The following is a 26,731-nucleotide window of genomic DNA, read 5'->3' on the forward strand; positions in this document are numbered from 1 at the left end:
AAAAAAAAAAAAAAAAAAAAAAAAAAAAAAAAAAAGAGTCATCAGCTAACTCTGCACAGAATGATTCAGATTTAGCCAACTATTATTGACTATCTACTATGTCCCAGACTTGTATTAGGTACCAGGGATTCAAATTTGAATCAAACTTACTCTTTGCCTTCAATGTACTTAGAGTCTGTTGCAAGAAGACATAATAAAAGGAACTAATGTTATAGATACTACAAACATAACAACAGAAGTGTGTGTGTATATGTGTGTGTATGTATATCTGTGTGTGTGTATGTGTGTTTGTGTTGCTGGGAATTGAACCCAGGGCCTCATACATTCTAGGCAAGCACTCAACTACTAAGCTACATCCCCAGCCTAGAAGCACTTTTTTTTAATGTAAAAATTATCCTTTAATAATAGGAAATATCAGCTGGGCACAGGGGGTGGGATACACCTATAATCCCAGCTACTTGGGAGGCCAAGGCAGGAAGATCACAAGTTCAAGGGCAGTCTCAGCAACTTTAGCAAGACCCTATCTCAAACTTTAAAAATAAATAAATAAAAAGCACTGGAGATGCAGCTCAGTGGTAAAGCTCCAATGAATTCAATCCCTAGAACTGCAAAAATAAATAAATAAATAGACAGATAAATAAAAATTACAATAACACTCACAGGATTGGAATGTTTTAAGTTAGCATGACCAGCACATTCTCTCTGTGTACTATGTGCAACCTAAATAACAACCAGAAGCTTAACAAGTATAAGACAAGGAGAGCTGGATGAAGCAATGCCACCAGTTTAACATGACCTGATGTGTCTGTATCATTAGAAGAAACATAATGGTCACTGGACTTGAATATCTAGTTTTCAGGTTAAGGTTCCTGATGTTTTACTGCAAGTTTTCCATGCCCAGTCAAACCTCCTTCTGACTGGCATTCTTTACAAAATATATTCAATCAAGCTACAGTCAAGCCTTGAAGGTCAAGGATACTTCTCTCTAAAGTACATTTTCCTATTTGTGTTCTGACTTATTATACTATACATAATCTCATTTTTTGGTGGTGGTGGTACTGAGAATTCAACCGAGGGCCTCAGGCTTAGAAGGTAAATGCTTACCACTGAGCTACAATCCCCAGACCTTATTATTATTTTTATTTTTGAGGCAGGGTCTTGCTAAGTTGCTGAGGCTGGCCTCAAACTTGTGATCCTCTTGCCTTAGCCTCCCAAGTAGTTGGGACTATAGTCATATGCCACTGTGCCCTGCTGTACATAATCTTAAACTATGTTCTTTCCACTATACAACTGCCTGAAAGGAGTTAATTTTGAAGTGTAATGGGTTTCCCAGGAACATCAGGATGATGTGATGGAGATCAGTTCCTATGGTCCATAAAGATCATCCCTGATGCCTCAGAAGAGCCAGAGTGATGACCACAGTTCCACCAGACTGCACTCTTTTCCTGGTTATTATCTAGGCTACATTACCCACATTATCCACATCTGTTGCTTCTAAAGCCACGAAGTTCCCCCACACCCCCAACCACCTCCATTTTTCCCACTGCTGGGGATCAAACCAGGACTTTTACATACCAGGCAAACACTCTGCAATTGAACTATATTCCCAGGCCCAGATGTTCTTATCTTTATTTTGGGCAAAAGTAGACCACCAGGGGGCCTCTTTCCAAATTAGCACCTACCTCCCTTACTGACAATCTGACTCCTTCAGGAAGATTGCTTTGGAGTATTTCCAAGAAAATCTCTGCAAATGTAGCACTCAAACCGCTGATCTGCAAAATGAAAGAAGATACTTTAAGGAAGGGTGCTAAAAGCCAGGTGATTGGGCAGATATGGCCCAGGCTCAAATGCCAGCTCCAGTAGGGTAAAGATGAACACCCAGAGCTAGTTCTGAGCATGGCCCCTGTAAGATTTTTCTTCCCATTTGCCAAGGTGTTTGCTTGTTTGATTGCTGAGATGGCCAATGACAATATCTGTTCCAATAGACAATGGACGTCACAGCTGGACCAAGAAGTTATCAAGTCAACGCTAACTTTCTGATGCAAACCCAGGTTTACCCACACAGACTACTGACTGGTATCAGTACTTGTGCCAAGAATCTAGAGGCAAATCAGATGTGCAGTAGGAAGGACTGAAGGGTGCTGTGAGAACCCACAAGAGAAATACCTACCAACACAGGGAAGGTTAAAGGAAGCTTCAGGGAAGGTGACATCTGGGTGAAGTCTTGGAAAAAAACAGGATTAAAACTGGGAGAATTCAATAGTAGTATGGAGAGTTGTTGAGACAAGGAAAACAACATTCTGCAAATGTGGAGACATACAGAGTCCAGGAATGAAAACCAGTTCCTTGGAGCTGAGATTGTGGCTCAGTGGTAGAGCGTTCACCTAGCATGTGCGAGGCCCTGGATTCAATTCTCAGCACCACATAAAATAAATAAATAAAATAAAGATATCGTGTCCAACTACAACTAAAAAATATAAAAAACAAAAAAGAAAAAGAAAGAAAACCAGTTCCTTAAAGGCTAAAGCAATGAGATATGAAGAGGAAAAGCAGAAGAATCATAAAGGCACCTGAATGCTACAGAGTTCATACTTTATTCTATGAGTCTCAGTGGCAAGTAAGAGCTATCATAAGTATGCTGCAAATAATTTATTCCTGCTAATCTGCAAAAGAATTCTAAATGCTTTAGTTGTTTTTTACATTAGCATATTTAGAATTAAGGTGTTGCCCCCTTAGCATTCCTTTTATTACTTTGCTGATACTGGTATGTTTCTTCAGTAGCTTAAAAAAAAAAAAAAAAAGGAGATGCCATAGAATGGAATATTATTTAGCAATAAAAATGAATAAAGTATTGACAAATTACAATATGTATAAACCTTTGAAACACTATGCCCAATGAAAGAAGTCAGACACAAAAGGCTGCATATTGTACAATTCCATTTAAATGAAATGCCCAGAAGAGGTAAATCTATAAAGACAGAAAGTAGATTCGTGGTTGCAAGGGGCTGGAGGGACCAGGAAAGAGGAGTGACTGCTAATGGATACAGAATTTCTTTTTGGGGTGATTAAAATGTTCTAAAATTGATTTAGTGATGGATGTGTAATTCTTTGAATACACTAAGAACAATTTAATTGTATACTTTAAATGGGTAAATTATATGATATGTCAATTTTATCTCAATAAAGTTGCTATAAAAAGGGAGAGTGATGTTAGAGCTGGTAAGCTGTGAATTTTTAATAATTCTGGGTACCCTCATGGTGGTATGGCTGTCACCCATCTGTCTCTGCAGGAAAAAACAAACAAACAAACAAACAAACAGGATAATTGCTAGAGTTAAAAGGAAGCCACCAAGAGGTTTTAAACAGGAAAATGACATGATCACATTAGTATTAGGGTAAAGTAAATGGTTGGATCTGAAAGTTTTAGGAGGTAAAAGCTAAGAAATTTGTTGAATGAATGGATATCAGAGGACAATGAAGGGTCAAGCATCAGGCTCAAAGGTGGGGAATATTGTAGAAAAAGAAAATCTGTCTTTCTACAATTACTTTTGCATACACTGGGACAGAGAGAGCACTGTGGAACATCTAAGTGGAGAAGTCTGGTAGACAATTGGGTATCAGGTATGAAGCTCAGCCAACAGACCGGATGCAGATATATACATATATATCTGAAGGTTATCAGTGCATTAAGATGATTGCTGAGGCCAGGGCAATGAGACTACATAAAAGGAAAGATGGAGGGATCAAGAACTGAACTCTGGCGTACATCATTATTCAAGGGCAGGTAAGAGTAAGAAAAGGACACAACAGAAAGAGAAAAAATGAAAAGAGAATAGAACCAGAGAGGTAAATACATTCAGGTCCTCCCAGATTGCCTACCTGAACCACTCGCTCATGTACAGTAAGGACTGAGTCCAGGAACATTTTGCTGCTTTGGTCTTGCACCTGCAATATCTCCATGGTTTTAGTGGGCATCGCATAACTGTGGGAAGAAGAGTCACTGTTGGGAGCATTCATTTATACCAGCAGCACTAATTCAATCAGGGTTGTCTATGCATACAGCCACCTCTGCATGGAGTAGTTCATAGAATCTAGGGGATGCTTATCTGCACCCAGAAGCAAAGTAACCAGATATCCTTTACCTCTTCCAGAAGTCCCTAAAGTTTCTGAGGAACTACACTAATACCTTTCTGCATCCCCAAGTATATTTTAATATAACATTATAATGCTATGGATGAATCCTGGTGATAAATAAGCATTCACTGCCACACACGTATAGCTAATTCTAAAAGAATGAAATCTATCACTAGATATGCTTTGGAGACTAACCTTGGGTATTTCACTTATCCTGGAGAAAGAAATAAGGCATGAAACCCAATTGTTCTAGAACAGGATTTTTCAACCTGAGCAATACTGATATTCTGGACAGGATAATTCTGTGTTATGTACCCCCACTCTTCTGACTGGATGTCATTAGTGAACCCCAAATAATGACAAAATTATCTCCAGACATTATCTAAATGACCCAGGTACAGAACCACTGTTTTACATTTGATATAATCAGCTTCAGCAGACCTACATGCTGCAGAGAAAAGAACACTGGACTTGCAGTCAAGTGTTGGCCTTGCCATTTATAAGCAATACTTACTTAGGTAAGTCATTCTCCCCTTTGGACCTCAGATTCTTCAGGTATAAATGCAATTACAACCTGGGTCTATATCAATACACAATTGTGAGGAATGGGTGTGGTGATGCAAATAGGACTGACAGAACAGGTTATACAATAATATTGTATTAGTGGTATTTTCATCTGATCAAAAAAAGTTGATCAAATCAATGACAAATAAAATAATAATAATGATAGTAGGAATCCTGGTTTTTCATGCCTCACAAAGTTTTATCACTTAACAGCAAGGGGCATGGCCCTCTGTAGATAGACCTGCAATGATTTAATAAGATTACATAAGTAATTTGCTTGGCATACCACATCCATATTCTTTGCCCACATAAACAGTCAGCAAATGCTGGGTATTGCAACCCCTATCAAGTAGCTTCTGTTAATAACATCCCCTCCCACTTTTCAATACAATTCTGATCTCCTCTTCTCGTGATTCAAATATAGTAGTAACTCCTGATACGAAAAAATGGGGATACAATCATAGACTACTTATGCTTATGGAAGACCAAATATAGTAATTACTCCTGATATGAAAAAATGGGGATACAATCATAGACTACTTATGCTTATAGAAGACCAAATAAAATAATTATGTGGAAGCTTTCAGAAAGTTTTTTTTTTTTTAAAGTACCCTAAAATGCTATTTTTCCTTTATGGCATTCTGCAGACAGGGCTGACTCAGGGCTACAGGTGTAGCTCAGTGACAGAGGGCATGCCTAGAATAGGAGAGGCCCAGGTTTGGTCCCCAGCACACACACACACACACACACAAAAAAAAAAATTTAAAAATCAGATTGACTAAAGCAGGTGTTATCTATTCTTGTCATTAATCATGGGTTTCATTCTTTAATACTTAATGTAAGATTTCCTTGTTTTTTTTTATTTATTTGATTCAATAAACATTTACTAAGTCTGTTCTGTCCTAGGCACTCTGGGGCAAATGCAATCTATGTTTTCAAGGAGCTCACTGAGCATTTCAGAGAGACAGGTAAGCACATACATTGGCACTGTAGAAAGACAGAGGCTGTCACAGTATGTGAACGGTATAGGGACAAGAGGCAGAGAAGTGGGGCTTGTGGAAGGCTTTATCAAGGTGTAAGGAAGGAACACAGGTGCTTCTGGAGGGCATTCCAAGAAAGTATTGGCAGTAGCTACAAAGGCAAAGGATAGGAGAGGCCCTCAAAGAAAGTCAACAGAAAACCAGACATACTTTGATAAAGAAATACTGGGAACTCTGGACATTTCAAAGTAGAACAAACTGTTAAGTAAACAGAGTACAGGTAATTTTTCTTCAGGATCTATATTTTTCCATACTGTCCACTTTTTCTGCAGTAAACTTACTTGGATGATCAGAGAGTAAAAACAGAAGGGAAGAAATGAAATAACTGAATTTCAAGAGTCAACCCAACATGACAAAACCATGCTACCTTTGGGAAATATCACCTGAGAAGGACTCAAGGAACCTACTGGGCTGTTGGGGACTCAAAATCTGTGCATTTTTTATATAAATCATACTTACATAACAATTTTGAAAAACATAAGTGAATTTAAAAAAATAAAAGAGGAAAGAGTAGTGTCACAATGTGTGATGCTGAGGGATGCTTCATTCGCCACGGGGCACTGGGCTGGTCAGCTTCAGGCATGGAAGCTGCTCCCAAGTGAGAGAGATTTCCATTTCTCCAGGCTGCCCCCAGGAAGGGATGCAGGCCAATTAAGAGGCCCACAGGAGAGGCTCTTCCTCTCGCCTCCATGAGTTGCAGCTGTAGCAGGAAGACCATGGATAGAACAAAATCCAGCACACTGCTCACTCACTCTTTGTCCCCATTTCAACTCAAGGTCATAGCTATCATCCCCACCACCACCACTCTCAGCTCCAGAGGAAAAATGGACCCAAATGAAATGAAAATCAGAAGAAAACGGTCTCATCTCTGAAAACCTGGGTAGTGAGAATAACTAACAATACAATAGGCTGAAAACCTCAATCAATAAGAGGAGTTGTTAAAAACAAACAGTTCTTTATGTTCCAAGCCATTTGGGGCAGAGACAGGAAAGAGGCAAAAAGCAGCGTATCAGTCATTCTACTGTTCTAGGAAATGTCTATGCCAGTTAGAATTCAATCCAAATCAGTAAGTATTTATTCAGTGCCTAAGTGTGTCAGATACTAGACTAGTTCTTAGGGTTAGGCCAGTAATAAAGATAGAAGCAGTCTTTGCCTTACAGAGCTCAGAGTCTAATAGGAAAGACCAATCATAGTCAAACAATTACAAGGTTAGAGAATGCATGTTATAAAAGGGGAGTTATATACCCTTTATTTCTCCTAAATATATAACAATGAAGACCTAACTTAATGAGCTTCCCTGAAGAAGTAATATTCAAGATGATGTTTAGGAAAAATGTAGAGGTGAGGGGTTATAAAGCATATTCAAAGGCCCTGAAGTAGAAATCAACAAAAATCAAGACAGTAACTGGAGGCAGAGAGAAAAGGGAAGAGAAGTGTAAGGTAAGGTAAGGGGGCAAACCCAGGCCATGGAGCACTAGCAAGCCAGGGGAGGAACATTTATTTTGATACTAAAGGAGTGGGAAGCCATGAAGTGGGAAGGGAGTAGGAAGCATTTTAAGTAGGAGAGACATTATCACATTTCCATTCTAGAAAGATTACCCCAAATGCTTTGTGGAAAATTTGTTAGAAGAATTGAGTACAATGGGGAGAATGGGGAAGTGGGTTCAAATCCAGACCTTACTACTCATTAGATATAGGGGAACAATGGACAAGCTTTAATAATAATAATATTAGTAGTCAAGAGTTGCTGGGCATAGCCAGGAGCGGTAACACATGCCTGTAATCCCAGTGGCTCGGGAGGCTAAAGCAGGAGGATAGTGAGTTCAATGCCAGCCTCAGCAACAGGGAAGCACCAAGCAACTCAGCGAGATCCTGTCTCTAAATAAAAATACAAAAAAGGATGAGGATGTGGCTCAGTGGTTGAGTGTCCCTGAGTTCAATCCCCAGTACACCCCCCGCCCCCCCAAAAAAAGAGTTGCTGGGCATAGTTCTAAGCACTTTAAATATGCTAGTTCCCCCATACTCAGTAGGCTGAGGCAGGACAATTGCAAGTTCAAGGCCATCTGGGTAACTTAGCAAGACCCTGGAGATGTAGTTAAATGGTAGAATACCTCTGGCTTCAATCCCTAGTGCTGCAAATAAATAAAAAATAAACAGACAAATATTTAAATAAATGAATGAATGAACTGTTTCCCCTAATTTTCATTATATCCTTTTAAAAAATATTTATTTTTTAGTTGTAGTTGGACACAATATCTTTATTTTGTTTATTTATTTTTACGTGGTGCTGAGAATCGAACCCAGGGCCTCGCACATGCTAGGGGAGAGCGCTACGGCTGATCCACAACCCCAGCCCTTCATTATATCCTTTTTAAGTAGGCTCTCTTATTAACCAGATGAGGAAATCAAGGCAAAAAGAGGTTAAATAAACTGCCAATGTCACCCAGTAAGAATGCAGTAGAACAAGAATAAAACCCAGGCAGTTTGGCTCCAGAGTTGATGCTTTGATAAAGTAGGTTCAAGGTGCTTATTTGAATTAAAACAATAAAAATATTTAGTCTTTTCAAGTGTTTGGATGATATTAGTGCTCGTATTCAACATATGTTACTGCTTTCCTGCCTTCTACTCAAATGCAGGCAGGGCTTCTCATAGATGTGTTTTTATTTATTTATTAAGAGATGGGATCTTGCAATGTTGCCCAGACTGGCCTTAAATACTGGGCTCAACCTCTCCAGTAGCTGGAACTATGGACGTGTGTCCGGCAAGCACTCTACCACTGAGCTAGAGCCGCAACCTCAGCTGAGTTTTTAAAGGCAACATCTTCTTTTTTTATTTTTTTTTTGTACTGGAGATTGAACTTGGGCACTCAACCACTGAGCCACATCCTACCCCTATTCTGTATTTTGTATTTTATTTAGAGACAGGGTCTCACTGAGTCACTTAGCATCTTGCTTTTCCTGAGGCTGGCTTTAAATTCTCAATCCTCCTGCCTCAGCCTCCCAAGCCACTGGGATTACAGGCATGAGCCACCGCACTCAGCTTAAAGGCAACATTCTTAAGAAGAGTCCTGATAATTTAAAACAATATTTCAGGGAACTCGGGGCTGGGGTTGTGGCTCAGAGGTACAGTGCTTGCCTAGAATGAGTGAGGCACTAGGTTCAATCTTCAGCACCACATAAAAATAAAATAGATATTGTGTCCACTTATAACTAAAAAATAAATATTAAAAAAAAATATTTTAGGGAACTAATCTACTCTAGGCATGACAGTAACATACTGTGAATAACACTTCATGCTTCTTTGCCACCACCACCTCTGAGTAGCTACCCCTAATCCTTGTCAGCTGAAAAAAATCTTTATTAATTATGAATAACAATACATTATTTAGAGTGTTTACAATGTGTCAGTATCTGTGCCAAGCACTGTAGTGTACTATCCTATTGAACTTTCAGAACTCAAAGAAACAGAAAAATTATCATCCTCAATATATAGACAAGGAAACTGAGGTTCAGAATTTCTCAAAGTCATTTTACTAATAAGTGGTAGAGCTAGAATTTGAAGGCAGGCAGTTTAGTTCTAGACCTTGTTATTCCAACCATGGCCCACAGACAAGCTGCCAGTGAGCAAACTGTCATCAGTCCACACAAGAAATACCAGCCACTAAACACATGTTAATTCAGGTCTTTTTAAAAATTTATTTTATTTTATTTTTTTGTGGTGCTGGGGATTGAACCCAGGGCCTTATGCATGTAGACAAGCACTCTGGACTATATCCCCAGCCCTCAAGCATTTTTTTTTTTTTTAAACAGCAAGTCTTTCTTGATGAAGGAAGCAAAGTATTAATATACATTTTGGCATAAACTCCTCAGATCTTCTTGAAGTGGTATTTAGAGAATCATCATTCTAAATTACTATGCTACTCTTCTATTTTGAACTGACAATACACTTTATCTTCCATGTACAACCTTCCATATTATAATTATTTCTCATTATGTACGTATGCATGTATGTGTTCATTGTGTGGGTGTATGCTCCCTGAAATCACCCTAGTATCCATCCCTCCAATGAGAATGTCTAGTGTAGTTCCCACCAGGTAGCAAGATTTTTAAAGTAATTAAACCAATCATTTCAATTAATTAAAAGCACTTTCATTAAACTTTAGGAAATGTACACCCCACAGCTGGACAGTGTAGTAGTCATATGCAAAAGTCTGAATGACTCCCACGTGGCATTCTTTGTATTAGGTGCTGAAGAAACAAAGAACACAATCCCCATCTGGAAGGAATGCACAGTCAGAGAGAAGGGGAACTGACACTTGAACAGATCATTAAAGCCCAGAGCTCTGAGTGACATGACAGAGGTACATGTCAAGTGCTGAAAGAGCAGCCAGCCCTCTGGGGCATCAGAAAGAGATAAAGTACATTTTTAGGCTTACAGTATTGAAGTACTGTCAGCTGTGAGAGCTAAAGTCACAGCATATTATCAAATCTTCTGAAGAGTACTTTTTGCATTTGCATTCTAAGTTATAAAGGTTTTAAAAGTTCAAATTGGGCTTAAAGACTTAAAATAAGACCCTATATAATTAAAACTATGGAAGTCAAGTAGACTCCCATAAATCCAAACAACTTAATTGGTTCTGTGAATTTTGGCCTTTTCAAATCTCTGGTTTCCCCGTTTATAAAATAGGAATATACTAATATTTTAGGTATAAGAAAGTGTAATTTTTGCATATAATTTTTACACATACCATGCAGTGTAGTACCTCCAGATTGGCAAACTAGATAAACTATTACTTATTAAACATTTTTTAAAAATCAACTCACTGTTTTTTATTTTTTTAGTTGTAAAGGAACACGATATCTTTATTTTTTATTTATTTGTTTTTATGTGGTGCTGAGGATCGAACTCAGGGCCTCATGTGTGCAAGGAAAGTGCTCTACCACTGAGCCACAACTCAGCCCAAATCAACTCACTTTTTTTTTAATTTTATTTTTTTTTAGTTTTCGGTGGACACAACATCTCTTTATTTTTATTATTTTTATGTGGTGCTGAGGATCGAACCCAGCGCCCCGCGTATGCCAGGCGAACACGTTACTGCTTGAGCCACATCCCCAGCCCCTCAACTCACTTTTTAAATAAGAAACTTGAGAGGTAGAACAACTTGGAACTTTATGTATTGTTGATAAGAAAGTAAAATGGTATAGCCACTTTGGAAAAGTTTGGAGTTTCTAAGAAATGCAAACATATACTACATTTGCCCCAGCAACCCACTTCCAGAGAAATTACTTCATTCATAATTTCAAAAACTGGAAACAACACAAATATCCTTCATTTAGTGGATGGATAATTTGCGGTACATTTTTCAGTGAAAAGCTACTCAGCAACACAAAGGAACAAATACTTAACACAGGCAATGACATAAATGAATCTCAAATACATTATGCTAGGTGAAATAAGTCAGACTCAAAAGGAAAAATGATGTATTTTTCCATTTACATGACATTCTGGAAAAGCAAAACTATAGGGATAGAAAGTGGATAGTAGTTAGCCAGGATAAGGGCAAAAAAGGGATTGACTACAGAGGCAGGAAGGAACTTGGGATGATAGAACTTTCATCATATTTTATATTTGTTATCATATATTTCATATTCATAATCTTGATTATGATGGTATTTATTGTGTACATTAGTCAAAAATGATAGAACTACTTACTAAAACACTGAATTTTACAGAATGTAAATTATACCTCATTAAGCCTGACTTTATATTATGACTATAAATGGAAATCAGCTGCTATAAATTGAAGGTTAGTTAAAAATAAATACACAGGGCAGGGGATATAGCTCAGTTGGTAGAGTTCTTGCCTCACATGCACAAGGCCCTGGGTTCAATCCCCAGCACCACCAAGAATAAATACAACAAAAACAAAATAAAGTTGTGAAATTCTAGCTAGATACTAGTGCTTGCCAAAAGATTCCAAGCCTGAAGTCCCATGAGTTACAAAGATTATGAAGGGCTAGATCACTGTTCAGGACATACCCCCAAACACTCTCGGAATTTCTCCTTGATACAATTAGATTGAATGAGAATTAAAAAGGGAAGAATTTTTTTTTAAGAGAGAGAGAGAGAGAGAGAATTTTTTTTTTAATATTTATTTTTTAGTTTTCGGCGGACACAACATCTTTCTTTGTATGTGGTGCTGAGGATTGAACCCAGGCCGCACGCATGCCAGGCGAGAGCGCTACCGCTTGAGCCACATCCCCAGCCCCGGGAAGAAATTTCTAACCATGTTATTTAATGTTATTTGAGGCAAACTACTGTACATCCTATACCGTTTGAAACACTGAGATAAGATATGTAAAGTCCCTGGCCTGAAAGAAAGAGTAAATATTAGTTCTCTCCTACACTTTCCTAGGAAATCCAAAGCATACATGAAAAGAAGAACTGGCAAAGAGTACCTAAATAAATGGAGAAAAATACCACACTAAGATTTCAATTCTCCCCAACTTGATTTAAAGATCAAAGACAATCCTAACAAAATTCCATCAGGCAGTTAGTAGAATGAATTGGACATTACATTTCTATGTTCATATATGAATACATGACCAATGTAATTCCATATCATGTACAACTAGAGAATGAGAAGTTGTACTCCATATGTATAATATGTAAAAATATATTCTACTGGAAGGTATAACTAAAAAGAACAAATTAAAAAATTCTATTAGGATCTTTTTCTCTAGAAATCAACAATTCTAATTTTATTTATTTATTTATTTAGGTACTGAAAATTGAACCCAGGGATGCTTAACCATTGAGGCAAGTCTCCAACCCTTTTTGTGTGTGTTGTTTGTGTGGGGGTTCTGGGGATTGAACTCAGGGGCACTCAACCACTGAGTCACATCCCCAGCCCTATTTTGTATTTTATTTAGAGACAGGGTCTCAATGAGTTGCTTGGCACCTGGCCATTGATGAGGCTGGCTCTGAACTCACTATCCTCCTGCCTCAGCCTCCTGAGCTGCTGGGATTACAGGTGTGTGCCACCATATTAGCTCCAATCCTTTTTATTTTTTATTTTGAGACAGGGTCTTGCTAAATTGCTTAGGGCCTCACTAAATTGCTGAGGGTGGCTTTGAACTTGTGATACTCCTGCCTCAGACTCCCAAGCCACTGGATTCTTCTATGGAAAATTAAAGGACCTGGAATAACCAAAATAATTTTTAAAAAGAACAAAGAGTTTCAGTAATCAAGCTAGAATAATCAAAACAGTGTATTAGTGTAAGCACTGATGTATAGAGCAATGTAACACAGATGTATAGAGTATGTCCAGAAATAAACCTGTACATATATGGTCAACTGGCTGCCAAGAAAGGTGCTAACTCAATAACAAAAAAATGTCATTTTTAATAAGAACAAAAGCTCTGAAAAGATATGCCACCATAGAAAATATACAGATATCAAATAAGGACATAAAAAGATATCCAACATCATTAGGGAAATGCAAATTAAAACCACTATGAGATACCACTACAAACCTACAGGGTTTCCTTAAACTGCTGATACTGGCCTTGAACTTATGATCACCTTGCCTCAGCCTCTTAAGTCTCTGGGAATACGATGTGCAACACTGTACCCAGCTTAAGGGACTTTTTAAAAAACTGGCAATATCAAGAGCTGACCAGGTTGAAGAGTTACTGGAACTCTTACATTGCTAGTGGGAATACAAAATGGTGAAGCCATTTGTTAGTTTCCTATAAAGTTAAACAATCCAAAAATCACATTCTTAGCTACATAGCCAAGAAAAAAGAAGAGTTATGGTCCTTGAAATTTTATATGAGAAGGCTTCTTTTGGCTTTATTCATAATCACCATTCCAACTTACTGGTGATTCCTCAAGGAAGTAAGCCAAGTTTGTCCAAATGTACATCAACAGACAAATGGATATGACAGTCTAACCATTTAATAGAATATTACTCAAAAATAAAATACTTGTAAAAATTTGTATATCTATGAGCCAGGTGCAGTGGTGCATGCCTAAGGCAGAAAGGATTGCAAGTTCAAAGCCAGCCTCAGCAATTTAGCAAGGCCCTAAGCAACTCAGTGAGACCCTGTCTCTAAATAAAATCCAAAAAAGGGATGGGGATATGGCTCAATGGTTAAGTACCCTGAGTTCAATGCCAGGTACCTCCCCCCCTCAAAAAATGTGATACTTACATTCATAGCAGCATTATTTACAACAGCTAAAACAGGGAAGTAAGCCAAGTGTCCATCAACAGATAAATGGATAAGCAAATCGTGAAATATACATACAGTGGAATATTATCCAGCCCTAAGAAGGAAAGAAATTCTGACATATGCAACAACATGGATGAACTCTGAGGACATTACACTAAGTGAAATAAGACAGTTACAAAAAGACAAATACTGTATGATTCCACTTATATGAAGTAAACCGTTAAAACACAGAGACAGAAAAATAGTATAGTAGTTGCCAGGGGCTGGGGGAAAAGGGGAAAGGAAAATTGTTATTTAATGAGTTTAGAGAGAGTCTTCGTTTTACAAAATAAAAAAGGTTATGGAGATGGTTGGTGGTGATGGTTGCATATCATTTTTTGGTACTGGGTACTGAACTCAGAGGTGCTTAACAATTGAGCCACATCCCCAGCCCATTTTATTCTTTTTTTTTTTTTTTTTTTTTAGAGAGAGAGAGAGAGAGAGAGAGAGAGAGAGAGAATTTTAATATTTATTTTTTTAGTTTTCGGCAGACACAACATCTTTGTTTGTATGTGGTGCTGAGGATCGAACCCGGGCCGCACGCATGCCAGGCGAGCGCGCTACCGCTTGAGCCACATCCCCAGCCCCCCATTTTATTCTTGACTTTGAGGCAGGGTCTCACTAAGTTGCTTAAGGCCTCACTAAGTTTAAAGCTTTAAACTTTCAATCCTCCTACCTCAGCCTCCTGAGTTGTTGGGGTTACAGGCATGTGCCACTATGCTGGGCAATGAACTGTACATTTAAAATCAGTTAAGGGGTTAGGTGGTAGAGCAATTGCCTAGCATGCATCAAGCCCTGGGTTCAATCCCCAACACTGCAAAAATAAAAATTGAAAAGTTAAGATGGAGCAAGGTGTGGGTGGCACATATCTATAATCCCAGTGAATCAGAAGGCTAAGACAGGAGGGAAGGGTTATGGAAAATAATATTGCTACACGACAGCCCCCTGGGAAAAACGGAGGGACAGTGTGGCTCAGGAGGAGGGAGGGAATTAGCCAAACATTAAACCTCTCCCAGTACCTCCTTTCCCAGTAACAATGGAACCCAAAGGAAAAAGCAAACTTTCATCCCTTCCTGGGTTCATCCCCAGCATCTCCACAAAAAGCAAACTTTCATCCCTTCGCAACCACAGTGGGTCCTGAAGAGAAGAGGCAGATACAGAAACGCTGGGCCCTGGACTTTTACCCTTTCCCATTGCCAATGAGTCCTAGAAGGAGAAAAGCAAATAGTGAAGCTCTAGCTAACAATGGGTCTCAGAGGAAGGAAGATAAGCAATGAATACCCAGTTCTGAGCTATTCCCAGTGACAAACTTTTTACAACTGCCTTTCTGAGTTAAAATTTTAACCTGCACAACTAGGTCCCTGACTGTTGGAACAGCACCTCTTTAGTCTTCAATGATTAATTCACCCTTATTGTAAACTATAAAACTCAACACTTCTTCTGTAACCCTGGGGCCATTCCGTACCCAGAAAATGAGCCCTCCCATACCTGACTGATTGACTTCACTGCAGAATAAAGTAGAGTTTGCTAACCCATTTGAGGTTTGCCTCCATCCCGGTTATTTGTGTTTTCATTATAGTACTGAAGCTGTGTTGGTTATTTTTGCTTACAGGGAGGATCACAAATTTGAGGTCAGCTTTGGCAATTTAGCAAGATCCTGTCTCAGAATAAAAACTAAAATGGGCTGGGGATGTAACCTAGTGGTAGAGTGCCCCTGGGTTTAATTCCCAGTATGCAAAAAAAAAAGTTATAATGATAAACTTTATATGTATTAGCACAATTAAAAAAAATAAAAACTTAATCCAGGCTACTTGGGAGGCTGAAGAAAGAGGATTATAAATTTGAGGCCAGCCTCAGAAACTCAGCAAGACTATCTCAAAATAAATAATAAAAAGGGCTAGAGATGTAACTTAGTGGTAAAGCATCCCTAGGTTCAATCCCCAGTACCTCAAAAAATAAAAAATAAATTAAAACTTGACACAGAGACAGAAAAATAGTATAGTAGTTGCCAGGGGCTGGCGGAAAAGGGGAAAGGAAAATTGAATAACCATGAATAACTCCCAAACACATCATGCTAAGTCAGAGGCCAGAGAAACAGCTACATACTGTGTGATCCCATTTACATGATATTCTGAATAACTTAAAACAACAGGGACAGAAAATCAATCATTGGTTGCCAGGGAACTGAGTAGGGCAGGGGAAGGAGACTGACTGACTATACCAGAGGACATGGACAATTCTATGCTAATGGAATATAAATTTTGATTGTGGCAAACTATATACCTAAAAAAAAAAAAGGTGAATTTTTCTGGGCATAGTGGTGCATACCCGTAATCCTAGTGGCTTGGGAGGCTGAGGCAGGAGGATTGTGAGTTCAAAGCTAGCCTCAACAAAAGCGAGGTGCTAATAAGCAACTCAGTGAGACCCTGTCTCTAAATAAAATACAAAATAGGGTTGGGGATGTGGCTCAGTGGTTGAGTGCCCCTGAGTTCAATCCCTAGTACCAAAAAAAAAAAAGTGTGTGTGGGGGGAATTATACTACATGTAAATTATTTCTCAAAAAACGTGATTTAATGAAAAAGACAGAGCATGCTACATCAAAAACATCCACCCAAAGGCTCCTTTCATACCTTTCCTCGACTTTGATGAAGAGATGGTTGCAGAGGTTATGAACATACTTGGCATAATTCTCTGCCAGGGCCATGTCGTATGCAGTTAAGTGAATGTTTAAAACCCCATATTCAGAATCTGTCCCCAAATTAATGGGTCTCACTTCCACTTTTCCCTTCTTCTTCTTGGGCTGAACAGAAAACAAAAAGAGAAAGAAAATAAATCAAAGTATTGTACAAGAAATTACAATCATACCATTTGGATCTTTTTAAAAAATTCAGTCATTCAAATAAAATTGTTTACCATTTTTCTCTCAGGTTACCCTACCTACAAGCTGAAGTTCTCTTGGGAAGGAATGGGTGGCTTCCCTTAACAGTTTGGGTAACAACATCAGGAGAGAGAAAATTACTGGCATTATTTTAACAAGAATACATGTGACTGTCTTCTGCCATTACCTTGTTTTGAGACTCTCTTCCCATCTCTAGTTCTGTTTCTCAATTTGTAAATTGATGTATTTATGTCAGATTTGTACTGGGGATTAAACGCAGAGCCTTATACATGCTAAGCATGCACTACCACTGAGCTATACCTCTAGTCTAGATTAAAAGATTCAGAATCTAGACTTCATATATGAATTAAGAGGTACATGAATTGAGCCGCAAAATATATATGCAAAATTTTACATGTACATTTTTCTGAGAAGAGAATCCTTAGCATTCATCAAAATCTTGAAGACGTCAACAGCAGGGAGTCCCAGCATTCATTCTCTTGCAGACCTCCTAGTTCTTAGATTCCACAACTGTCTATACATCCTTCTTGCTGAGAACTGAGAGGTAGAATAATTATTTTAGTTCTACCTTTATCCTTCATATAAAGTATTGCCTAAGTACATATCAACCTGTGCAGTTTGTTTTAAAAAGTTAGAATGAGGCCTGGGAAAAGATCTTTACCACACCATAGATCAGGATGAAGAATGCTTCTTAACTGAAAATAATCTAACCTAAATGTGCATCAGAAGAGACTTGTTAAATAAATTAATGCAGCTATAAAAAGAAATAAGAAACTTTTCTGTGCCTGTAGTCCTGGGGACTGAACCCAGGGCCTCAAGTACGCTAAGCAAGCATTCTACCACTAATCTACATCCCCAGCTCCTTTTTTGAAATTGTTATTTTGAGGCAGAGTTTCACTACATTGACATCCTCTTGCCTCAACATCCAGATAGCTGGGATTATAAAGATGTGCCACAACGCCTGGCAGGAATTTTTTTAAATAATAATATAGAAAGACCTTTAAAATAAATTAAAAGATGAAATCACACTGTAGAACAGTATGTTCAAAATATTGCCACACATATAGGGTGGGTGGGAGAAAACAGATGTATGTATTTGCGTGTGTGTATAATTACATATACACTTGTTTGCTTGTATATCCAAAAATTATTCTAAAAGGATGTTCAAAAATAATTATATCACTGGCTTCTTGTGAGGGGACTGGGTGGCCAAGCTATAGTGGGAAAAAGAAGGCTTTTTAACTGTTTTTCTTCCATATTTAAAAATTTGGGGCTTGGGATTACTTGCCTAGCATGCACAAGGCCCTGTATTTGATCCAAGGCATTGAAAAAGGAACAAAAGAAAATCTACTACGTTTTGGAAGATATTATTGCAACATAATATTTGTACCCCAAAATGCATAAATAAGTATACAGCTTAATAAATTTTCACAAAGTGAAAATATCTGTGTGATCAGTATTCTAGACAATAAACAGATTTTTTCTGGTACTCCAAAAGGTCTCCTCCTTTTCCCAAATTGGTAATCATTCTTCTATTTATATAACCATATGGTTATTTTATCTAATTTTGAATTTCATGAAAACGAAATGGTATGCTACATTCTCTTTTATGTCTGGCTTCTCTCATTATGTTTGTAAATTTTGTCATGCATTATATTAAACAATAATGGTCTTTCCTTCTCAATGATCTAGCAGTCCACTGTACAGATATACTAAAATATATTTACCCTTTCTACTCTTGGTGGGAATGTGGGTTGTTTCTAGCATGAGACCATTATGAACAGCATTGCTGCCAATATTCTTGTATTTATCTTTTTTTTTTTGGTAGTTGAACACAATAACTTTATTTTATTTATTTATTTTAATGTGGTGCTAAGGATAAAACCCAGCACCTAGCATGTGCTAGGCAAGTGCTCTATCACTGAGCCACAACCCCAGTCCTTGTATTTATCTTTTACTGAAAGTATATATGTGTTTTTCTTGGGAATATATATGGGAATTGAAATACTGACCCATAAAATGTGAATGTGTAACCGATGTGATTCTGCAATTTGTATTTGGGGTAAAAATGGGAGTTCATAACCCACTTGAGTCAAATGTATAAAAGATGATATGTCATGAGCTTTGTAATGTTTTGAACAACCAATAAAAAAAAAAAAAAAGAAATACTGACCCATAAAGTATGCATATGTTCACTGTTAACAGATAGTCTCAAGACAGTTTTATAAAGTAGTTTTCAATTTAGTCCCCTACCAGCAGTGTATGAGAGTTCTAGTTGCTCTGCATTCTTGTCAAAACTTAGAAAACAGTACAGTAAGGCTTTCTGGTTGGTTTGTTTAGTTTAGTCACTTTGTTTAGTCACTTTTTTGAAATTGTTATTTTGAGGCAGAGTGTGTATATGTAGTGGTAATGCACTGAGGTTTTTTTTTAAAAAATTTTAAATGTTTATATTTTTTTAGCTGTAGTTGGACACAATATTTTTATTCTATTCATGTATTTTTATGTGATGCTGAGGATCAAACCCAGGGCCCCATGCATGCTAGGTGAAAACTCTACCACTGAGCCACAACCCCAGCCTGCATTGAGGTTTTTTTTTTTTTTTTTAAATATTTATTATTTATTTATTTATTTTCGGCGGACACAACATCTTTGTTTGTATGTGGTGCTGAGGATCGAACCTAGGCCGCACGCATGCCAGGCGAGCGCGCTACTGCTTGAGCCACATCCCCAGCCCTGCATTGAGGTTTTGACAAACATTTCCTTTATGTTTACTGAGCCTGAGTACCTTCCCATGTTTATGGCCATTTGGATATTATCTTTTATTACCTGCCTACTCATATATTTGTCCATTTTTATTTTCTGGTTGCTAGGGATTGAACTCAAGGCCCTGCAAATGCTAAGCATGTGCTCTACCACTGAACTAACCACTTTGTTCATGTTAAAAATTGAGTTGTCAGGGGCTGGGGATGTGGCTCAAGCGGTAGCACGCTCGCCTGGCATGCATGCGGCCCGGGTTCGATCCTCAGCACCACATACAAAGATGTTGTGTCCGCCAAAAACTAAAAAATAAATATTAAAAAAAAAATTGAGTTGTCTTTCTCTTATTGATTTATACAGGTTCTTCATATAGTCTAGGCATAATCACTTGCATGTATATGCAAATATCTTTGCTTTCTCTCTAGCTTTCCTTTTTACTATTTTGTATCTTGATGAACGTTCTTATTTTAATGTAGTCCAATTTATTCATTTTTTCTTTTATGTTTATAGTGACTTTATGTCTGGTTTAAGAAATCTTTGCTTACCTTAAGACAATGAAGATATTCTTCTATCTTATCTTCTAGCAGCTTTATTTATTTATTTATTGGGGGGCGGGTACCATGGGTTAAACTCAGGGGCACTCGACCACTGAGCCACATCCCCAGCCCTATTTTGTATTTTATTTAGAGACAGGGTCTCGCCGAGTTGCTTAGCACCTCCCTGTTGCTGAGGCTGGCTTTGAACTCACAATCCTCCTGCCTCAGCCTCCCTAGCTGTTGGAATTACAGGCACGTGGCAATGCACCTGGCTCTAGTAGCTTTATTTTAACATTTACACTTAGATCTATGATTGCTTTTTTTTTTTTTTTGGTGCTCATGATTGAAACTAGGGACCTGTGCAAGCTAAGCACATCTCTACCACTGAACTACACCCTCAGCCTATAATCCATTTTTAAGTGATTTTTGTGTATAGTTTGAAACAGGAATCAAGAGTCACTTTTTGCCGGGTGAAGAGGTGCTAGTAATTCCAGTAGCTCAGGAGTCTGAGGCAGGAGGATTTCGAGTTCACAGCCAGTCTCAGCAACTCAGTAAGACCCTGTCTCTAAATAAAATGAAAAAAAGGGGTAGGGATGTGTCTCAGTGGTTAAGTGTCCCTGAGGATCAACCCCTGGTATAAAAAAAAAAAAAAAAAAAGTAATTTTTTTTTCCTCATAATCATCCAGCCCAAATGATGGAGTACCTCTGTACTGCAGTATCACCCGTCATATACTAAGTGTCCTAAGTGTCAATAGATATGTGGATCTATTCCTGTAGTCTTTATTTTATTCCCTTGGACAATTTGTCTATCCTGAGACAATGCCATATGTTTTTAAAAAATATTTGTAGTTGGACACTATGCCTTTATTTTATTTTTATTTATTTTTATGTGGTGCTGAGGATCAAACCCAGGGCTTTGCACGTTCTAGACAAGCGCTCTACCACTGAGCCACAACCCCAGCCCCTGAGACAATGCCATATTGTCCTAATAATTGGAGATTTATTTAGTCTTACTATTGACAGAAATACTTTTTTAAAGAGAAAATGGGCACTGGGGATGTAGCTGAGTGATAAAGTGCATGCTCAGACCTTGGTTTCAATCCCCAACACCTAACAAAACAAACAACAACAAAAAAAAAAAAGTGGGGGAAAGAAAAAAAAATCTGTCTCTACTTATGTCTTAAGCCACCTCTATCTAGGAGCCAACAGCCTACGGGCTGCCAGAGCATCTGGAATGGTCTCCAGGTCAGCCGAAGACAGCAGGAACCCAGTTTGCACTAGCAGGGGGAAGATACACAAATATTCCATTCACAAGGCTAGTAATACTGACAACAGACCTGATCTCGAAGGGATGTTCTGAGAATTGAACAAAATACTATATGTAAATCTGTAACACATATTTAAACACTCAATAAACATTAATTTACACAGGGTTTGAGCCCCAATGCTGGGGAGAGAGGGAGATGGGGTGGGGGGAGAGATTTTTGTCCTGGTTCTTCATTTTGTGTGGACAGAATATAAAGCCAGGAGAGACTGAGAATGTCTTCCAGAGTCACACAGGCAGACAGCATAGAGCCCAGACCCATCCACTAAAGTTGTTTTTTTGTTTGTTTGTTTGTTTTGCAGAGGTGGTGGGAAGGGGTAGACAGGGGTGTTTTATTATTCAGCTACAACCCCACCCCGCCTTAAAAAAAATTTTTTTATAGTTGTAGATGGACAGCATGCCTTTATTTGTTTAGTTTTGTATGCGGTGCTAAGGATAGAACCCAATGCTTCACGCATGCTAGGCAAGCTCTCTGCCACTGAGCTATAGCCCCAGCCCATCCCAAACTCTTTTTATTTTGAGACAAGGTCTCACTAAGTCACGGAGGTTGTTCCGGAACTTGCAGTCCTCCTGCCTCACCCTCCCAAGTTTCTGGGAATACAGGCATGTGCCACCACACCCAGCTGTATTAGTAAAGTTTTTAACAATGGTGACCAGACCAGGGTGCTAGACCTTGCTATGAGTGAGAAGCCAATTTCTGGAGAGATCAGTCATCAAGGTGCAGGGCTTTGTTCTCTCTTGTTCATAGCCCACCACGCCCATGGCCAAATACAACAGGACTTCTCATTGTGACAGCACTGCAGTTGAGTTGTGAAGAATTCTAAAGTCTGAATGCAATGGGGAGAGGCTAAAATTTTCCAACAGAGAAGAGAGGAACTTCCCTGAAGTCCTAGAAGGCTTTTCTAATTAAGGAAAATCCCAGGGCTCTTCAAAGGTGTTGTTTTGGGTGAACAGAGAAAGAAAGCTGATTCCAGTGTCCCTCTGGGCATCTCACTTGCTTTTCCATGATGGCCTAGATTTGTCTGGACTGATCCACATCATCAGGAGCTCATTGTTATATTATTATTGCTCAGTTCTAAGCCAGGGCACAGCATAGCCAGCAAGAGCTTAACTGCATATAACATCAGATTCTAGTTTCTGTAATTTTACCTGCACAAGTTTTCTCACATTCGTCCCCTCCTTTGTTCCTACTGAGTTCACACCTTCATGAATGCCACAGGGAGTTATTAAAGATATTTTTGCAAGGGATGTACATGAAACAGGGCTGTGTTTTGGGAAGCCCACACTGACTGCATATAGAAGACAGCCAGGCAGAAAAGAAGGAAGGCTAGGAGAAAGGTGGTAGGAAAGATGGGCTACTGTCCACCATCAAACCTTCGCATTCCTATGACTGGCCTGGATTTATTATGGGATGGCCTATGGTAGCCATTCTTAAGACCCTGCAGTATTATACTATGGACCTCTAAATGGACTCTGGGATAAATTATCACTTGTATACAGAAATGTTCACATTATTTTACACACACATACACACACACACGTTACAATATATAAGTATATATATGTACATATATAAGGTTACAATAGTAAGGAAATGGCAAAGGTAACCCCTTTATGTCCAGTCAGGGCTGGAAAGTGGGTCTGTAAACCCAACCCCAGACTCTCTCTGATTTCAAAGTGAAAGATGAGAGTATGTCTATTACTATTTTGTCCCTCTCTCTCTCTCTTTGTGATACTAAGGATTTAACCCAAGTCCTCCTGCATGCTAGGCAAGTACTCCAAGTATTCTACCACTGAGCCACATTCTTAGCCACAGGTGGCACTCTTTAGGGTGAGAAAATTGGAAAAGAATTGCATCATCCTAATCCTCAGACCAAAAGCCTGATATGCCCTGCAGCATACTCAGTTTCCAAAAGTTTTGGTGATAAAAATTATAAAATTTATAATTTGGGACTTGAATGATTTGCTGATGGCACTCTGAACAGTTCATAATGAACTTTGAGCATGTTTATGACTCAATGACACACACACATATATACAGAAGGCTTGGCTCTGATTGGGGTGGCAAAGTGGCATAACTTGTGGCTGCATCAAGAGTACCAGACTCAGATGAAAGCCAAAGAAAATCTGGACTCAAATCTTAATTATCTGCTTAGTCACTCCATGACACTGAGTGGCCACCTTAGACCTCAGTTTCTCCATCTGTTACAGCAAAGGTTAATGTGAAGCTAAATATAGTGAATTCATATGAAATAGAAATAGCATAAACCATTAGATGGATTCTGAGCAAATACTAGTTTTGGAAATCACTAGTCATTTGGGCAAGTCATTTCATCTTGCTGCATCTTAGATTCCTCAAACAGGGACTTTAACAACCATAGAATATTCTGAGGATTAAATTAAACATATTGGGCTGGGATTGTGGCTCAGAGGCACAGCACTTGCCTCACACATATGAGGCACTAGGTTTGATCCTCAGCATCACATTAAAAAATAAATAAGTTAAATAAAAGGTACTGCATCCATCTACAACTAAAAAATCATATTAAAAAATTAAACATATCAATTATAATAGTGTAAAATGAAATGATGTTTTTAAAGCCTGGCACATAGTAGTTACAGCACCTGGTATATAATACTCAATAACTGAAATTTTAAAAATAGTAATATACACAGTTGGGCATGGTGGCTCATGCCTATAATCCCAGTGGCTCAGGAGGCTAAGGCAGGAGGATCACCAGTTCAAAGCCAGCCTTTGCAATTTAGTAAGACCCTAAGCAATTTAGGGAGACCGTGTCTCAAGATATAAAATAAAAATGGTGTAGAGATGTGGCTCAGTGGTTAAGTGCCCTTGGATTCAATCCCTGGTACCAAAAAAAGAAAAAGGAAAGAAAGAAAGAATCACAAATAGTAAAACTAAACCACGTTTTTTTAGTTTGATAATCTGGCCTAGGGACAAGATTGGACTCTTAAAGAAATATCTCAATCTGGATAATTCCAAATTAAATAATGAGAGAACTAAGAGACAACTCCCCTTACTTTCTAGTTCCAATATTACCCATCCTGTGCATATATGATCTTCAAGTCTTTGCAAAGGCTGCATATCCCCTTTGCTAATGGACTCTCCTCACCCCTTACCTCTGGTTCTTTAATTAGGTGCTTATATCTTCCAATCCCATGAGTGGGCTTTGTCTTATAGTGCCGGCTGGTAGTCAGTAGAATGCCACCTAAAAGAGAAAAAATAAAACAAGCCTATTTCTAAGCTCTTCCAAGGACTGACAGATCATATGATAGGAGACAAATTATCCACTGAAGGACTGAAAATATTTGGGGCCAGAGAGCAATTTGTTTGTTTAAATAACCATAGGTATTTCTTGATTCTAGACAAATTCTATTTGCCCTCCTTTTCTCCCCTTTTAGCCCATGGAATATATCCAATTCCCACCACCCATCTTTCTTTTGAGAAATTCTCTCCTGCAAAACTCATTGGGGATAGGAGAACAAAATACATTTTCATAGGGCTCTCATCTCTTCTTGTTCCTTAATAGGCAATAACATTTTTTGTTGGGACTTTATAGATACAGAGGCAAGTAGCAAAAATGTTCAGCAAAGAAGAGAATCACCAAGTTCTATAAAATTTATAGATTTTATAGAACTGCTGGGATGTAGTTCAGTGGTAGAGCACCTGCATAACATGCACAAGTTCCTGGGTTCTATCCCCAGCATCACAAACAGAAATCATCCAATTTGAATTATTTGTGTTAATATAAAACAATATCCAAAATATATTGTTAAGTGAACAACAATAACAAAAGACTTAGGTACAGAATAGTGTACATGCATGCTACTACTAGGTTAAAAAAGGAGGATCCCTAAACCGGGAGAGGTGGTACATGTCTGTAATCTCAGCAATTTGGGAAGCTGAGGCCAGCCTAAGCAACCTGGCAAGACCATCTCAAAATAAAAAAGACCAGTGGTAAAGCACCCCTGGGCTCAATCCTCAGTACCAGAGAGACAGAAAGAGAGAGAGAATATCCCTATATACATATTTATTGTGGTAGAGAGGTGCCACCAAAATTTTCCTTTAAGGAAGTACTTGCTGACCACATCTTGCTTCTTGCTTTCATATAAACATATTACATATACAAACATTCCCTTTTAATCTTATTATCCTCATTTACAAATAAAGAAGCAATGGTAGCTTAAAAAAAAAAAAAAAAAAAAAAGACAAAATGACCAGCAAATGATCCAGGAAGAAAGAGGCAGAATTGCCATTTAAATCTAGGTTTATCTGACTGCACAGCCAGTGTTCATAACCATTAGATTAAAACAACTGAATTTCCAGAATACAAAATCTGGCTAGATCTGACCTTTCTTGGCTCTGGTTTCCATTCCTTATCTCTCCCCATTCACTGGAACTAGCCCTGCACAGCTCTGCTTGTCTGCCTGTCTTTTCTGCTGTCTCTACTCTCTGGAGAAGTCCTCGTCCTAGGTTCCTGCTTCTTTTCCTTCTGGCTCTTGTAATCCTGTCTTCATCTCCTTAGGGTCATCACTCTGTCAGGTGGTAACACAAAATTATATTGAGAAGTCTGACATCAAGTGAAAAGGTTTCTTAGGTACCTGTTTTTTGTTTCTATTGTTGTTATTTGGTACCAGGGATTGAATCCAGGGGCATTTAATCACTGAGCTACATCCCCAGTTCTTTTTATTTTTTATTTTGAGATATGGTTTCACTAAATTGCTGAGGCTAGCCTGGAACTCACGATCCTCCTACTGCAACCTCCTGAGTCACTGGGATTACAGGTATGCACCACTATGCCCAGCTAGGCTGCTGTTTCCTAAAATGGGCTTCCAAGGAGGTCTGTTCTGTGCCAGGTCAATCAGAGATAATCCTGGTTTCAAGGCTTTCCTGAATTTACAATCTACATTCTTTTATCAAGATATCCCTGGGTTCCTTTCCATGATTATGGACTAGTCCATATTTACAATTACATGCCAACAATTGTGTAAACACTGGGATGTTACAAAGGTAAATCAAATATGCTACTTTTTTTTGAAACATTCAAGGTCTCCTCAGGAAGGATGAGGATTTGTATACCTTATGGTATACAAATTATTTTTTAAATATTTATTTTTTAGTTATAGTTGGACACAAAACCTTTATTTTATTTATTTATATGTGGTGCTGAGGATTGAACCCAGGG

At 38.4% G+C, this 26,731-nt stretch overlaps 1 protein-coding gene and 1 non-coding gene across 3 annotated transcripts in view; one reads left to right on the forward strand and one right to left on the reverse strand.

Moving 5' to 3' along the window:
• Mrpl48 (mitochondrial ribosomal protein L48) overlaps positions 1-26,731 on the reverse strand; it is a 55,122-nt gene that overhangs the window by 494 nt on the left and 27,897 nt on the right. For both annotated transcript variants that reach the window (XM_015477442.2, XM_048788080.1), the window contains 4 exons: positions 24,666-24,754; positions 16,642-16,811; positions 3,880-3,982; positions 1,683-1,772 (listed from right to left, as the gene is read on the reverse strand). In XM_015477442.2, the coding sequence (XP_015332928.1) occupies positions 1,683-1,772; positions 3,880-3,982; positions 16,642-16,811; positions 24,666-24,754 (452 nt within the window). The remainder of the gene's footprint in view (positions 1-1,682; positions 1,773-3,879; positions 3,983-16,641; positions 16,812-24,665; positions 24,755-26,731) is intronic.
• Positions 11,572-11,644, forward strand: Trnav-cac. The gene has a single exon. It is a non-coding gene; the product is annotated as a tRNA-Val (tRNA).

The sequence above is a fragment of the Marmota marmota genome, unplaced genomic scaffold (assembly GCF_001458135.2).
Source record: "Marmota marmota marmota unplaced genomic scaffold, marMar, whole genome shotgun sequence".
NCBI classification, from domain to species: Eukaryota; Metazoa; Chordata; class Mammalia; order Rodentia; family Sciuridae; genus Marmota; species Marmota marmota.